This window comes from Blastomyces dermatitidis, assembly GCF_000003525.1.
Source record: "Blastomyces dermatitidis ER-3 genomic scaffold supercont1.3, whole genome shotgun sequence".
Taxonomy (NCBI): Eukaryota; Fungi; Ascomycota; class Eurotiomycetes; order Onygenales; family Ajellomycetaceae; genus Blastomyces; species Blastomyces dermatitidis.
The window spans coordinates 182016-194658 of record NW_025544776.1 but is presented as its reverse complement, the minus strand read 5'-3'; the positions used below and the strand labels follow the sequence as shown (position 1 = coordinate 194658).

Genomic DNA, 12643 nt, shown 5'->3' with positions numbered 1-12643 from the left:
CAATGATAATGATAGAATAAAAAGACATAGCCAAGATGAAGAAAGGATTTAGTAGACATTTTGTTCCCTCCAAAGCAAGACAGCAAACGCGACTAATTTTTTGGCGCTGCGTAAGTAAACCAAGGATGCAGCTCTTTCTCAGACCCGACCTTGACAGAAATCTTTTCTATTCAAACCCTTCGTTGTTATGATTACTATTAACTACGCCTGCGAACTTGCTAAGCAGCGAATGGGTTCCGCTCTTTACCCCTATTTTCAATCTTAAAGCCAGCAAGCATGTTGCACCTCGGGGTTTGTTCCATGACACAATAACAAAAGTGTTGTTTCGTCCTTCACATCAGCAGCGGGTAACTCCTGGCCCCGACAACCAACCTGTAGTCTCTAGGGCTGGCGGGTCCAAAGGGAGGCCCTGAAGAACCGTCAACGGTGGTGAATCCGAAATGTCATCATATAGACATCTATCTTTCCGACTCCAGCTTGCCTCCAACGCCCGGAGACAGCAGCCCTCAGCTATCAGCAATTAATACACGCCTGAACATAGAGCATGGCTCGCGAACGTCTTTTAACCCCTTGCTGGATGGAACGAATCCGGTATCGACCCAGAATGCCGTGGCACTCAGTAAAACGCCGAGCTCTGTGGTTATGAGTGCGATATGGGATTTTTGTTTGGCCATTCTCCCTGGAGCTTTCACCGGGGTCGTACTGTTTTAAATGATTCTGAGGTCTGATGATGCCACAGATCATAAGATGTCCATTTTTATTTTATTTATTTTTAATTGTTCATCCATCATTTGTTCTCTTATTCCTTCCAATCTTTACCTGTCCCCGATCTTTTGGTCTGACAATGAGAAATAGTCATTGCAATCTAAGCGGCTTCGATAGACGGGGACACGAGGAGCAAGCGTGGTGATCGAATCATATTGGCCACGACGTTGACTCCCACGATTTTCCCGATTATTTTCGCAGCTCTGGTCGGCTACTTCTTTCGAATATATGGCACCTTTAGGGCGGAGAGAGTAATAAGGCTTGGGGTACGACATGCTTCACATTTTGTTCCTGCATCTTGACTTTATGCTGACAAAAGGCAAATAGCCTATAATGCTACCAACTGGTATATATCTCCCCTTTCAATCCATGATACCTCGCTGATTGGGACTAGTTCCATACAAACCGGGGGAGATCTAGTAGCATCCCTCTACACATCATCGTTGATGGCCTCTGAAACCATTGCGGGAACCGGCATGGGCCTTTGGGGTAATGTCAAAATTCCGGATATAAGTTCGTTGAAGCCGGGTGAGAACGACAGCGATTGGCGCATGGTAGACTGGAATTCTGCTGTACAATTTACCTCTCTCCAGGTCTTCCTGTCGGAAGGCCCGTGGCTGAAGGAACGTGACGTTCACCGAACATCACATCACTTTGATGTCCAGTGTTTGAACAACATCCTCGCGGAAAAAGAAGATCTCGCTACACTGTCATATAATATGGTTAGCGCGAGCAGCGGACCCGGACACTCTATGCTCACTTATCTTGTTGATGAATTCCCAGCAATGACCGATGGGGTTGGCGGCGACATATCCTCCTGCGCCAAATTCATGTTCGGGTTCGGATCTAGAACCCAGCATGGCTGCAATCACACCTGGGAACTGGCAAACTGCACCCTCGGCAACCTCTCAGTCGACTCTCGAGTCGAATGCCAATCTGAATCCTGCCGCGTACAAGCCATGCGCCCCTCACAGCGAGTCGAAAATTACAAGTCCCTAACTCACTACATAAATTTCACCTTCTATTTCCTCCCCACGGCAACCGACCGCGACACATCGACCAACTACCTCTACTCCGCCACACTCACCGAGCGCTGGGTGAACGACACCTCCCTCCTCCGCGGCGGCCGCATCGACATGGACCTGTGGAAACTGGATCCAAAAGTCCTCTCCGCACGCATGGAAGTAGGCCTCAACTCCTCCTGGCCAGCCAGCTTTGCAACCATCTACCGCGGCACCCCGCTGCCCAAGGATCCGGCCACGTACGAAGCAATGGGCGATTGCTCAACCGAGGCCCTACCGCTGTATTGCTTCGTGCCCGTGGAAGCCTGCGGCTTCAGATATGTTGGCGAGGTGTACAAGTGCGACCGCTCCTGGCTCGCCTTGTTCCTCATCATCTTCCCTCGTGCTACAGATCCTAGCGCTGGCCAGCGTCGTGCTAAAGCGCATCACGCTCGCGCCAGATATCCTAGGCTTTGTCTCGTCATACACGCGGGATAACCCACACGCGCCGGTGTCTGCGGGCTCGTTCCAGGATGCGCTGGTGCGAACGCGCCAGCTGAGGGATGTCAGGGTGATGCTGGGTGATGTACGGTCTGAGGAACAGGTAGGGCATATTTCGTTTGTGGCGCAGGGGGGACATGCCCATTGGGAGGCTGAAGAAGGGGAGGAAGAATATTTAGAATTTGTGCTGTCGTTTGGTGATGTTGGGTATGCGGCATGCTGAGGAATGAATGGCTTTCTGTGATTTGGTTTGACAGGTTTTGATCCCCCTTTTTAATACACTCAAGTAAAGGCACAGGCTTGTGTTATTCACTTTTTTAATTTATGTCTCTATGTTGCGCTCAATGGATATGATATATGATACCCTTGGAGAGTTGGTTGTGCACTTGCTCTCAATGCTTGTGATTCACCTTTTCAGCCGAATTCATCCATTTGATTTTCCCCCTTTCCTTCATGCGAGTCACCCTCTGAAAATCTACTTTAAGCAAATGTATTAGTTTGTATGACTAGATCTCACCAATCTTCACTATTGGATTTTGATCATCACCATTTGAATAGATAGCCACTACGCTCTCAAGTGAAAAAATATAAAAAATAAAAATAAAATAAAAATAAAAAATAAAAAATAAAAATAAAAAAGAGGGGGGTAATATTATTCAACCCATTCGTAGGCAAGAAGTAGTTTTAAGGAGTGAAAAGAAGGTAAATACATAACATGTACTCAATAAGAAAACACAAAAAAGGACAGCATTGTGGAATTGGCTTGGTATGTGCAGAACTGACACCCTCCTCACGTACACATTTAGTGCGCGATCATCTTATCCAAATAACCATTCCCCCCCGTTTGGACGGCTTAGAAGGAAAGGAAACCTATAAGATATGACTCCATTCAACAAGTAGGGAGTTTATCTAGAGTTTCGCCCGTTAGGTCAAGTAGGGAAATATGAATAGAGACGGAGTCTTCCTTACCTCTGCATGATTTTTCTGCTTTGTTTTGTCCCACCAGCTGTAGAAGAATGGCCAGATCAGCCTCGTGTTCCGAAAGTGTTTTGACGGATACGTAAATATAAAGAAGGCAGGAATGATGAAGAATAGAAAATAGGGACTCTGAGAGGGGGCTGCGAGGCGACGGATTCATACTCATAGCCATGGATACTTTTTCCCTTGCCTTTGCAGCTTATGTATACCTTTGTTCCAATTGGGTACTGGCCGTGCGCAATGCACTTTTTGGTAGTATTGGGACACGATCTATATCGGGCACCATCCGCGGCCACTTTTCGTGGGCTTCGGCTTGGGTTTTGGTTTTGGCTTTGGCTTTGCTTCGGCTTCGGTTTATCCCCTAGCTCTGGCGTTGGCAGACGTGGAATGCCTCCTCCCTCCAACTCCTGGGCCTCGTCCATGTCTATCCCCGTCTTGAAATTAACAAGAGGTACGTCGTTCAAATCTGCAGTAATCACAGTATCCCCACTTGTCCCGGCACGGATTGTAAGAGCTCCACCAGCATTAATAATAATAAGTGTCGATACTGATGCCTTGTTTATTCCTCTTTGCGCATGTGGAGCCTTTACTATTGTACGAATCGACTGTAGTCTCAAACAGGGGTAATTTAGCCGGAGGAATGGCCTCCACTCCGTTTTTGAAAATTTTAAAGGACGGCCCAATGTTCTGCAGGTACACATTGGCACTACCCTTGTACTTTGAGTCCAGCGAAAATGGCTTCGCCAAGAAGGTGGGTGCCCAGCCGGAGAATTTTTGGTCATAAACTTTTGCAAGTTAGCTATGGCGGAGTTCTTGTTACGTGTTGAAATACCCAATGAAAGCTTTAATATAAAACCAACTTCACCTATTCCTTTAATACTGGTGCCCCAGATAGGAATAGTTATAGCTTTTTCGACTGACTCAAGGAGAATCTACCGGGGATTTTGTCTCTTGGTGGTGAGTTTAAGTCCTAGATCTCCTCGAACCTTGTCCGGCGAAATAGTCAGGGGAACCTCCTGTGGCTTCAGCCACTTGACTTCGATTTTCATCTGGGCTCGAAAGCGACCAGATGTGCCACAGTCAAAGCAGTCTAGTCTCATAGATCTGATTGGATCTTTTATATTAATAAAATGCTGCTGTTGAAGCGCTTTTTGATCGGGAGATTAACCTTCTTCGAAAATCCCCAGGCGTTTGTGAAGCGATTGAGAGGAGTCGGGCAATTCGGCGCTGCCATACTCGAGGTCAAAAGTATGAGCTACTTCTTCCCATTTTTTCTCTTCGCCATAAAGATAGGCAATGAAATTATTCTCATCGTAGTCCGCATTGTGAATCAAGTAGGGGACTCGCTCACCAAGACGACCACAGCTTGGATCATCCGCGATCATGATGAATTTATGGGTCTCATCCTCGTTTACCCATTTCCATGCGCGGATGGCGTACTCGAAATTCGCTTTTGAAGTGAAGGTTAACATCATTTGCTTCCGCACTGAAGTGACTTCAACATAGGCCTGAAGCGCTCAAGTGAGATTATGAGTTCGCCGGCCTCTGTGTACAATGTCATGTTTGCCATTGCGAAGGAAGTGACATCTAATCCAACATTAGCCTTGATATTTCAACGAGGGCTACACACGTACTTGTACTCTACTTCCTTATATAATTGTCTCTATCGCTCTGGGGTCCAATTGAGTCAAGTCATCTCTCTTTTGGCCAGGCCAGATTCCGACATGAAATCTGCCAGACGGAGGGGGAGGAGTTTGTCATATTCCTTGGTATATTCTGCAAAAACTGGAGAAATAATGCTCAAGGTGCCCTATGTGTTGGAGGAGTCTGTGGATGATGCTCGCCGTCCATGGTTCATGAGAGAAGGCCTGATCATTTATATATTCGCAATTTTGGGAGTCTCTACTGATCGCTTCCGCGTTTCCCATGATATCCGATCTTTGTTAACAAGTTCCCACGCAGAGAGGCAGTACCACTGGCAATACGAGCAGTGCAAGGGTAAGATGGGAGGACAAAAGAGAAAGCCGAATGGGGCTAACGGTTATAGGGGAGAGGTGAGAAGAGCTATCGCTCCCCCGAAGCTGATATCGTATTTGCGTGCTTCCAGGTACGATATGCAGATCCCAGAGGCATGCTAGAAGTTGACTAGTGTTCCCAACAAGCAGACACGCATTGGGGTTCTAAATGGATTTGGCAGGTATTATTAGCGATCCTTAATGGTTTCACCATAGTGCATTCAAATACGAAGAGAATCCACATGCCCATCTGGCTGATTTGGGGTAGGTAGACGGTGGTTAGACTTGGAGTTTTAGTGACTGAGATGCAGGCTCGGATTGACAAGCGGCCATCGACAAACGGAGAGGGCTGTTAGGGTTGCAGAACCCATGAAGCCGTAATATCATTCATTCTTTTCTCTAGCATTGTGCCTCCCGTCAAAGAAGCAATGTCGGATTATTTGTTCCATAATTGGCGGCAACAATGGGCAAGTGAACATGAGAGAGAGAGCAGCTCTCCAAGCAAGCGAGACTCACTCGATCTTCTTCCATTTTTCTGTTTCTTCACGGACGGGATGGGATGTACGGAGTAGAAAGCATAAAGATGTCCCACACCGCCCGTGTCGTGTATGCATGTCCGAGAACGCTTTTGGCTGGCGGCAAAGCTGGAAACTGATTGGTTCCCCTGAAAACATTGGTTTGGTCAAACTCAGATCCAGCCGGGGTCTCCGCAGCACAAACGACGAAGATACAGACACAGACACAGTCTCGTCTCCCAAGAGCCTGAAAAAAAAAAACAATATTAGAATGGGCTGGCCTTTGCCATTTCAACATGCTCGCGATGTTGGTCGATTGTCGTCGTCGTGAGTAGAAAGGGGAAGCTCAGTCTTGGCTTTCAGACTGCAGCGTATCATAGAGGGCCGCAGGTATAGAGCCCCCCAGGTATAGAGATCCCCTGAGAATAGAGTCCTCCTGGGTATATAGAGCCCCCTTGAGTATAGAGACTGACCTGGGTATAGAGACTGTCCAAGGCCTACAGCCCTCCACTGATGGGTCACTTTTTCATACATTGATTGCTAATACAATTCACTAGTATAAAATATCCAAACCAGACTAGTTCAGGTGAAGGACGCAGGTTTGTTCAATGCAGCAGGTTTTGAAAACACCTTTCACCGCCCGTCAGTACTGGATGCCAGGCAAATGAAACCTTGCGATCATGCTCCTTCTATGTTTATACAGGACTTGGCCCAGGTGCTGCACCGCGACCACTGGTTGGATGTTCTAGGAGCATTGTGTAACGACAATTTGCTCATGAGGGTGTTCAATGGTGACACCTTGGATGATGATTTGACAGTGTGGATACAATTCTGAAATTGGACAATAGTCCGCGAATTGGTTGTGACAGGATGTATTTGATTTCCTCGTCTGTTTGGATTGCAATGGACAAATAGATTGCTTGACGCCATCGCCCCCGGCAAAAGCTACCCTGCGAGGTTGCATACGAGTGTCCTCTCGGTCTGTATTCCTGCGGACTCCCAGCCAAGAAAGCCAAATGAATTCCTGTCACCGTCCACCCAGGATGCTATGTCCTCTGCAGTCAACCGAGGTCATTCAATGTGATATGGGCCAATTCTCTTTACGCAGTTCACCGCTAAAAGATATCCACCAGCCCACAGAATGGCAACTGCGATATTGATACTGATGCACTGCTTGTCCAGCTGCTCTTATAGATCAAACCACTCACTTGCTTGTTTAATAGAGGTGCAAAATTACTCTCAATTGAGTTCTCATCAATTATATCAGTCAATCTTTGCCTCAGAGTGAACCAGAATGCCTGCTCGTTACTTCAACAGCCATTGCCGTTGACAGAATCAGCATTAAAAATAGAGTCGGTGAGGCCGTAGTGGCTTCATTTTCTGCAGTAGCTGCACACGTATGGCCTTGGAAAATGAAATATACGGCCATTACATCAAAAAGAACTTTCCAATAATGATTGAGCCAAAGCCATGCAAAGAGGTTTGAAACAATGCCGATTTTCACTACTCAAGGCTTGAAAAAACTAAAACTTAGCAGTTTACAAAGAGAGTAGTCGCCCTTCACCCTGTCCGTATCCACATTTCATCAGCGTTTGCTTTGCAGTCTTTGAGGAGTACACCCCATATAGAACAATCTGGCGGACTTGTCATTGAAACAGGCTCCAGGAGCCTTGTTGAATTAGATAGAATGATATTAATTGAGTCCTCCATTCTACTCAAAGGAAGTAAGACTTGGGAGCAATCTCTCCATCAGAGCAAGAAGCAGGAACGTCCTTCGACACCGCTAGCACGAGTCTCACTAAGCCCATCTAAATTTGGTTCGGAACGAAATCAACCCATACGGCAACTTTGTCGACTTGGAGGGGGTTGTGAGGCACAGCTTGCACCTAATAGTAGGTTTATAAATGATTACATCTACCGTTGTACTGGTTGTGGAGTGTGTTTGACAAAAGCCCTCTTCTCCTTTCTCTATCAGGAATTCACTTGGGGTAGGGTCGTGCCTAGGTTCTGAAGGACGCCGGCAAATTTTTGGCATGCTCAAGATGATGGAGTTTAGGGGACATATAACTGTGGCCGGCCTGATGGCGGAAATGGCAATACGCTAGATCAATGGAGGGTATTCAAGAAGTTCGTTCTAGTGGAGTGTTAGTATTGTTTCCGTGTTCGTTCCGGGCTAACTTCATGCAATATCAAAGAGATACACACACCGGCTGTGTTCAGTAAATATACACACGAAAGAAAATAGTACTGAGAAACCATCAAGAGATGCCTCAATACAGCACAGGCCCGGCCGTTCACAGTGCATCAGCAGCCAATATCAATGGAGGTGTTGTGATATGGGTATAGGCCCTGGTTGCCCCTCGGTTTCTGAATGTTCATGCGGAAACTACCACAAACGGATCAGGAAGCAAATCAAACAAATCTTCAAGTGAAGGAAGAAGCAGGTTTTCAAAAGACTCAAGCTAGTACATGAAGTCTTTGCTGATCCCATTTGATCGTGCGTTGCGGAGTACCTGAGTGAAGTACAGTTGTGTCCAATATATGAGTGTACTAGCGGCTCAGTGCTGAGCATATATCATTATACCCTGCTTCTTCCCTGATATCTCAATCATTCAATCTTCACTCTATGAGCCAAAAAATGTCTCTCAAACTGAAGCTATTGCGTAAAGAGCACTCTTCAGCTATTAATGTTATCAATACTATTTTAAATATTTATAAATGAGAATATTCATTTCTAGTTATTACTCAGACTTTGAAACTATTCTATTCTATTATATTCACTATTATCTTTTATGAAAAATGTAAAAAAAAGAATAAAAGCAGCTTGAAAAAGAGATTTAATTAGTTCTCTAAACTCTCTACTTATAATTAACAGTATTTTATTCTCTATATAGAGAGATATTCATTTCACTCTCTATTTAATTTTTTATATTTTTAAATTTTGAATTTTATCTACTTTATAATACTGTAAAATTGTATTTTTAATAGAGGACGAGGTTGATATTTACAATCTCGGCGCCAAGCCGCCAGTACTCTTTTATTGGACGACTGTACAAATATTTAGTACGCACGTAGATGCCACGATTCGGCGCTGCTGTGGCATAGGCCTTGTAAATATTGTATTCATCTAATTGAAAACCTCTTGTATGCCGGGTAATGGATATAATAATAATCCGTCACTGTAATAAGCAGCTGCAGCTGCCACTGCCACTGCCGCCGCTTGTACAGTTATTTTGAACTCCAATAATAATAATAAAAAGTGAGGTCTTTCATATTGATATCAGCCACCTGTTCCATACACCCATTTTGATTTCAATCTTGAAAATATAAGAGCTTGATGGCAATAATGGTGATGGTATGGTGTGAATGCAAATCAGAGGGATAGATAACATGGATAGGATAGAGAAAGGCCTAGGTGGAGTTGATGATCAATCTGCCTTACAACAATATGAGATATGAGGCTAACTTGATGATGAAGCGCCAATTATTATAACTAACTGAATAAGGAAGGCTGTACGGCACTAATTACATGCGCATACTAGGAAGGCCATTACTACGAAAGGTGCTTGCAGGATCCCTCTAGTACTCCGTACATTATTGTCCGATTCGACGGAACTCGAGAATCTCGGTCCAGGAAGAACCTTAACTCTAATTCTCGGCCCGGTCCATATCATAACTTACCAAGTTTTTCTCAGACTTTCTTCAGAGCCTCATCCCACCAATTTATGATATTCGCATGACGACAACTTCCACGAACTCAAAATCAACATGAAGCAACCGGATCAAGACCTCTCGGCACTACATACAATTCTACAGTAATTGGGTACTTATGCATGCAGGACACAGTTATAGCGCCTTGCTTTGATTATTCCTGCATTTGTGAGGCACACTCAGTGAGCAAGTGGCGAAATCCAGAAATACCTGGCTAGTGTGAATGGGAGATGAAATATGTGGTGTATGATGGGATGGAATCATAAAACTGCCAACTTTAGGTGCAATGTAGAGCTAATTAATGCAAACAGGTTTTTACTGCAGGTTTGCTGAGTATCTTTATCATTATACTTGGCGTCATATTTGAGCAGCTAACAAAACAAGTTAGTATAAAATTACCGGAGAGGTAACTTGACACACTGATTTGTTTGGTCTTAGCTGCATTGCTTCAATAGATAGAGTGGACATCATTGCATATATGAATTGAACAATCAAACTATAACAACATCAAGAAGTAACAAAAATTTTCCTTATTTCATTGTAATGCCAACAATTCAAGAAAATAACTTCTAAATTCAAAATTCTCTATTAAATTCTTTATAGAATAATATATATTTTTAAATATAATATTATTTAATTCTAGCTAAGTTAATGAATTTCTTATTTTTTATAATTAATTATAAATATTTATTTTCGAATTCATTTATCTCTCTTCAAAAGTATTTTTTAAGAATTTCCAATTTCATATTTTGAATTCTCTATTAAATTTACTACAGAATGATATATTACTTGAATTGAATGAGATTCAAAGGATTCCGAATTGATTCGAATTGCCCCGATTTGACTGCTCGGCAACGCCTCCAAAAGAAAAAAAGAAAAAAAAAAGAAAAAAAAAGGTTTTAATTGGAGAAGAGCTTGGCGTTTCCGCGCGCGCAATCGAAAATAGACGACCTCTCTGTGTCGTAGGAGTAATGAAAGACAGGCTGTGGGATGTCTTGAAGTTGTAGCGAATGTATATTTTCGTCTTGGAGGGCGATTTCTCTGCTGCACTCAGCAGCTCGGACCTACTATAAGCTTCGCGTAATCAAGCTGGTGCCTTGAAAATCCCTTGCGCAGGAAATATCAGATGGAATGATAGAGGCGACTAACACCTTTCCAAAACCGTGACCACAGCCCTGGTTTGAATTTTTTCGGGGTGGAATGATATGCAGCGGTCGACGCTTCCTTTCCTGGTGTTATGGGTTGTTGTGAAGGTTTCTCACACGGATACTGGGGCTGGGTTTTTGCTGCTTGAGGGGTAGAAGTTTTCGAATCCGCGGACTGATTATTCGATTGTTCTTGAGATCTGTCGATAGGGCTCAGTGGCGCAACTGCTACCCACTGCTGAACTTCCCAAGTAGATATAAAGGGATCAACTGGGTGAACCTCTTTTGTCTCTAAAGACCCCGTACCCTTTCGCGAATCGTTGTCTTTTGATTCATTGCCCTGTTCCTTCTCGCTCATAGCGTTCGGATCGTTTGTATGGGCCGTATTACTCGGTTCCAGCTGATTAGTATGCGTTACCTCATCGGCTGCTTGGGTTGGTTCAAGCTCTGCAATAGGCTCGTCCACATCGGCTGGTGCAGTTGACTCAAGCTCCTTAGCGGATTCATCGTGGCCGACTCCCTGAGTCGGTTGAAGGCTCTCCTCAACATCTGTTCCGGTGGTTGGAGAAGTCACCTCAGGCGCTTCCACAGGATGATTCGGATCAGTGGGCTGAGGAGCCACTGGCAAGACTTTCTCAGCATCTGGTTCAGTGTCCACCTTCTGCATTCCCACAGGGTGATCTGGATCAGTTGATTGAGGAGCGGTTGATAAGCCTTTGTCAACATCTGTTCTGTTGGTTGGCTGGGCCACCTCAAGAGCTCCCCCAGGATGATCCAGATCAGATGACTCAGGAGTAGCTGATCCGCCTTTCTCCTCATCCTCTCCGGAGTCATCAGATGTATCAGAACCTATTTCTTTTGTTAACTGAATCTTTATACATGAACACTGCTGCAAGAAAAGGATACACATACCTAGGAAACGTCCCCAGGGGAAAATGTTGGAGTAATGCCTGGCATTGGTAAAGTTGACGCGGAAAAACTGGCTGCAAAAATTAGGGGGAAGCATTCTCGAAATTTAACATAGGATAGGTAGATACATACACGGATGCTCCGTCATTACTTGTCCGCACTCGGTAGCAAAATAAAGGCACATTGTCCAAAGTTTTCCGTCGCTTAACCGATAAGTCTATGACCATCCAACACTTGACATTATGTTCAAAGATTGCGCTTGGTAGATGGACATAATCATGGTCATCGCTATATCGTCGTCCAACTTTTTGCTCAAAGAACGTGGTGATGAGTTCTATGTGTCTCCTGCCTGGCTTTCCAGGAATATGGCTGGAATTGAATCTCAGTAGAATGCGCACGTCGCAGTCTCCGAAGAAGCCGTCTGGGAACTCCCTGATTTGGGAAACGGCCATCGTCTTCCACGGAAGGGAATTCCTAGTTGATGCAGATAAAAACCAATTTTCCTTCTCCCGGTTAACTTGACCGTGAAGAGGGCGAGGAGAGGCCGCTAAAGAGGTGGAGGAGAGAGAGCCAGAAGTAAGAAAAAGGACCGCACAGTGAGAGTCGAGTTTTGCCGCGATCGCCTGATCCTTGTGCTTGAGCAACCCGGGCCAGTACGCCTAGCGTTGTTAGGCCTTCTCCTAGGGACTCAAAATTTAAACACATTGTAGGTGCGTACAGGCTGGCTGCAGAGTCGCAGTCTTGTACCAGGGTTGAGCAAGGGCAAGTTTCCAATGTCGGCGGTCTATATTCAAGCCAATTATGTTCACAGTTCGGGGTTCAGTCGAGCGTTCCAACGAGATCGCTTTGGTTGACAAACACTCCACTCAATGCGACACCAATAATGAATGCTGGTTCTCACGGATTCCAGAGTTCGCGCCAGGAGAGGGGCCGGGGGCTGGGGGGCTGGGGGGCTGGGATGGGCAAGGATGGTCAGTCTCCACTAACAGGGGTTTTCCTTTTTGCTTTTTGCCTGTTTTTGGCTTTTTCTTTTCATTGACCACGATTTTCCGCAATACAAATAAAGAAGACAGGTATGCAAAGACAGCCCTGTCTGAAAAGGA

The 12643-nt window shown here is 45.0% G+C and overlaps 3 protein-coding genes across 4 annotated transcripts; 1 reads left to right on the top strand and 2 right to left on the bottom strand.

Moving 5' to 3' along the window:
• Positions 1-133: 133 nt before the first annotated feature.
• BDCG_02435 (uncharacterized protein) lies at positions 134-2816 on the top strand. The gene is made up of 2 exons (XM_045417974.1): positions 134-1031; positions 1093-2816. The coding sequence occupies exon 2, from the start codon at positions 1212-1214 to the stop codon at positions 2262-2264; it is 1053 nt and encodes a 350-aa protein (XP_045274657.1). The 5' UTR covers positions 134-1031; positions 1093-1211; the 3' UTR covers positions 2265-2816.
• A 321-nt stretch (positions 2817-3137) lies between these two features.
• On the bottom strand, positions 3138-4717 carry BDCG_02434 (uncharacterized protein; the record flags this gene model as incomplete). Its single annotated transcript, XM_045417973.1, has 6 exons — positions 3138-3176; positions 3237-3273; positions 3408-3834; positions 4111-4177; positions 4232-4359; positions 4414-4717. 6 exons carry the CDS (start codon positions 4715-4717, stop codon positions 3138-3140), a joined length of 1002 nt encoding a protein of 333 aa, XP_045274656.1.
• Positions 4718-10125: 5408 nt separating this feature from the next.
• On the bottom strand, positions 10126-12491 carry BDCG_02432. Of its 2 annotated transcripts, XM_045417971.1 has the most exons (3): positions 11673-12491; positions 11544-11614; positions 10126-11480 (listed from the first exon to the last, which is right to left on the bottom strand). In XM_045417971.1, the coding sequence occupies exons 1-3, from the start codon at positions 11990-11992 to the stop codon at positions 10609-10611; spliced, it is 1263 nt and encodes a 420-aa protein (XP_045274655.1). In that variant the 5' UTR covers positions 11993-12491; the 3' UTR covers positions 10126-10608. The 2 variants fall into 2 exon arrangements, with proteins under 2 accessions (XP_045274655.1, XP_045280053.1); XM_045417972.1 differs by having other exon boundaries at positions 10212-11480; positions 11544-12491.
• Positions 12492-12643: the final 152 nt, after the last annotated feature.

Coding starts and splice junctions, on each gene's coding strand:
- BDCG_02435 (XM_045417974.1), top strand. CDS start 1,212: ATGGCCTCTGAAACCATTGCGGGAACCGGCATGGGCCTTTGGGGTAAT.
- BDCG_02432 (XM_045417971.1), bottom strand. CDS start 11,992: ATGGCCGTTTCCCAAATCAGGGAGTTCCCAGACGGCTTCTTCGGAGAC. Junction 11,615..11,672: donor AGTAATGACGGAGCATCCGT/GTATGTATCTAC, acceptor TAATTTTTGCAG/CCAGTTTTTCCGCGTCAACT. Junction 11,481..11,543: donor CCCCTGGGGACGTTTCCTAG/GTATGTGTATCC, acceptor CAAAAGAAATAG/GTTCTGATACATCTGATGAC.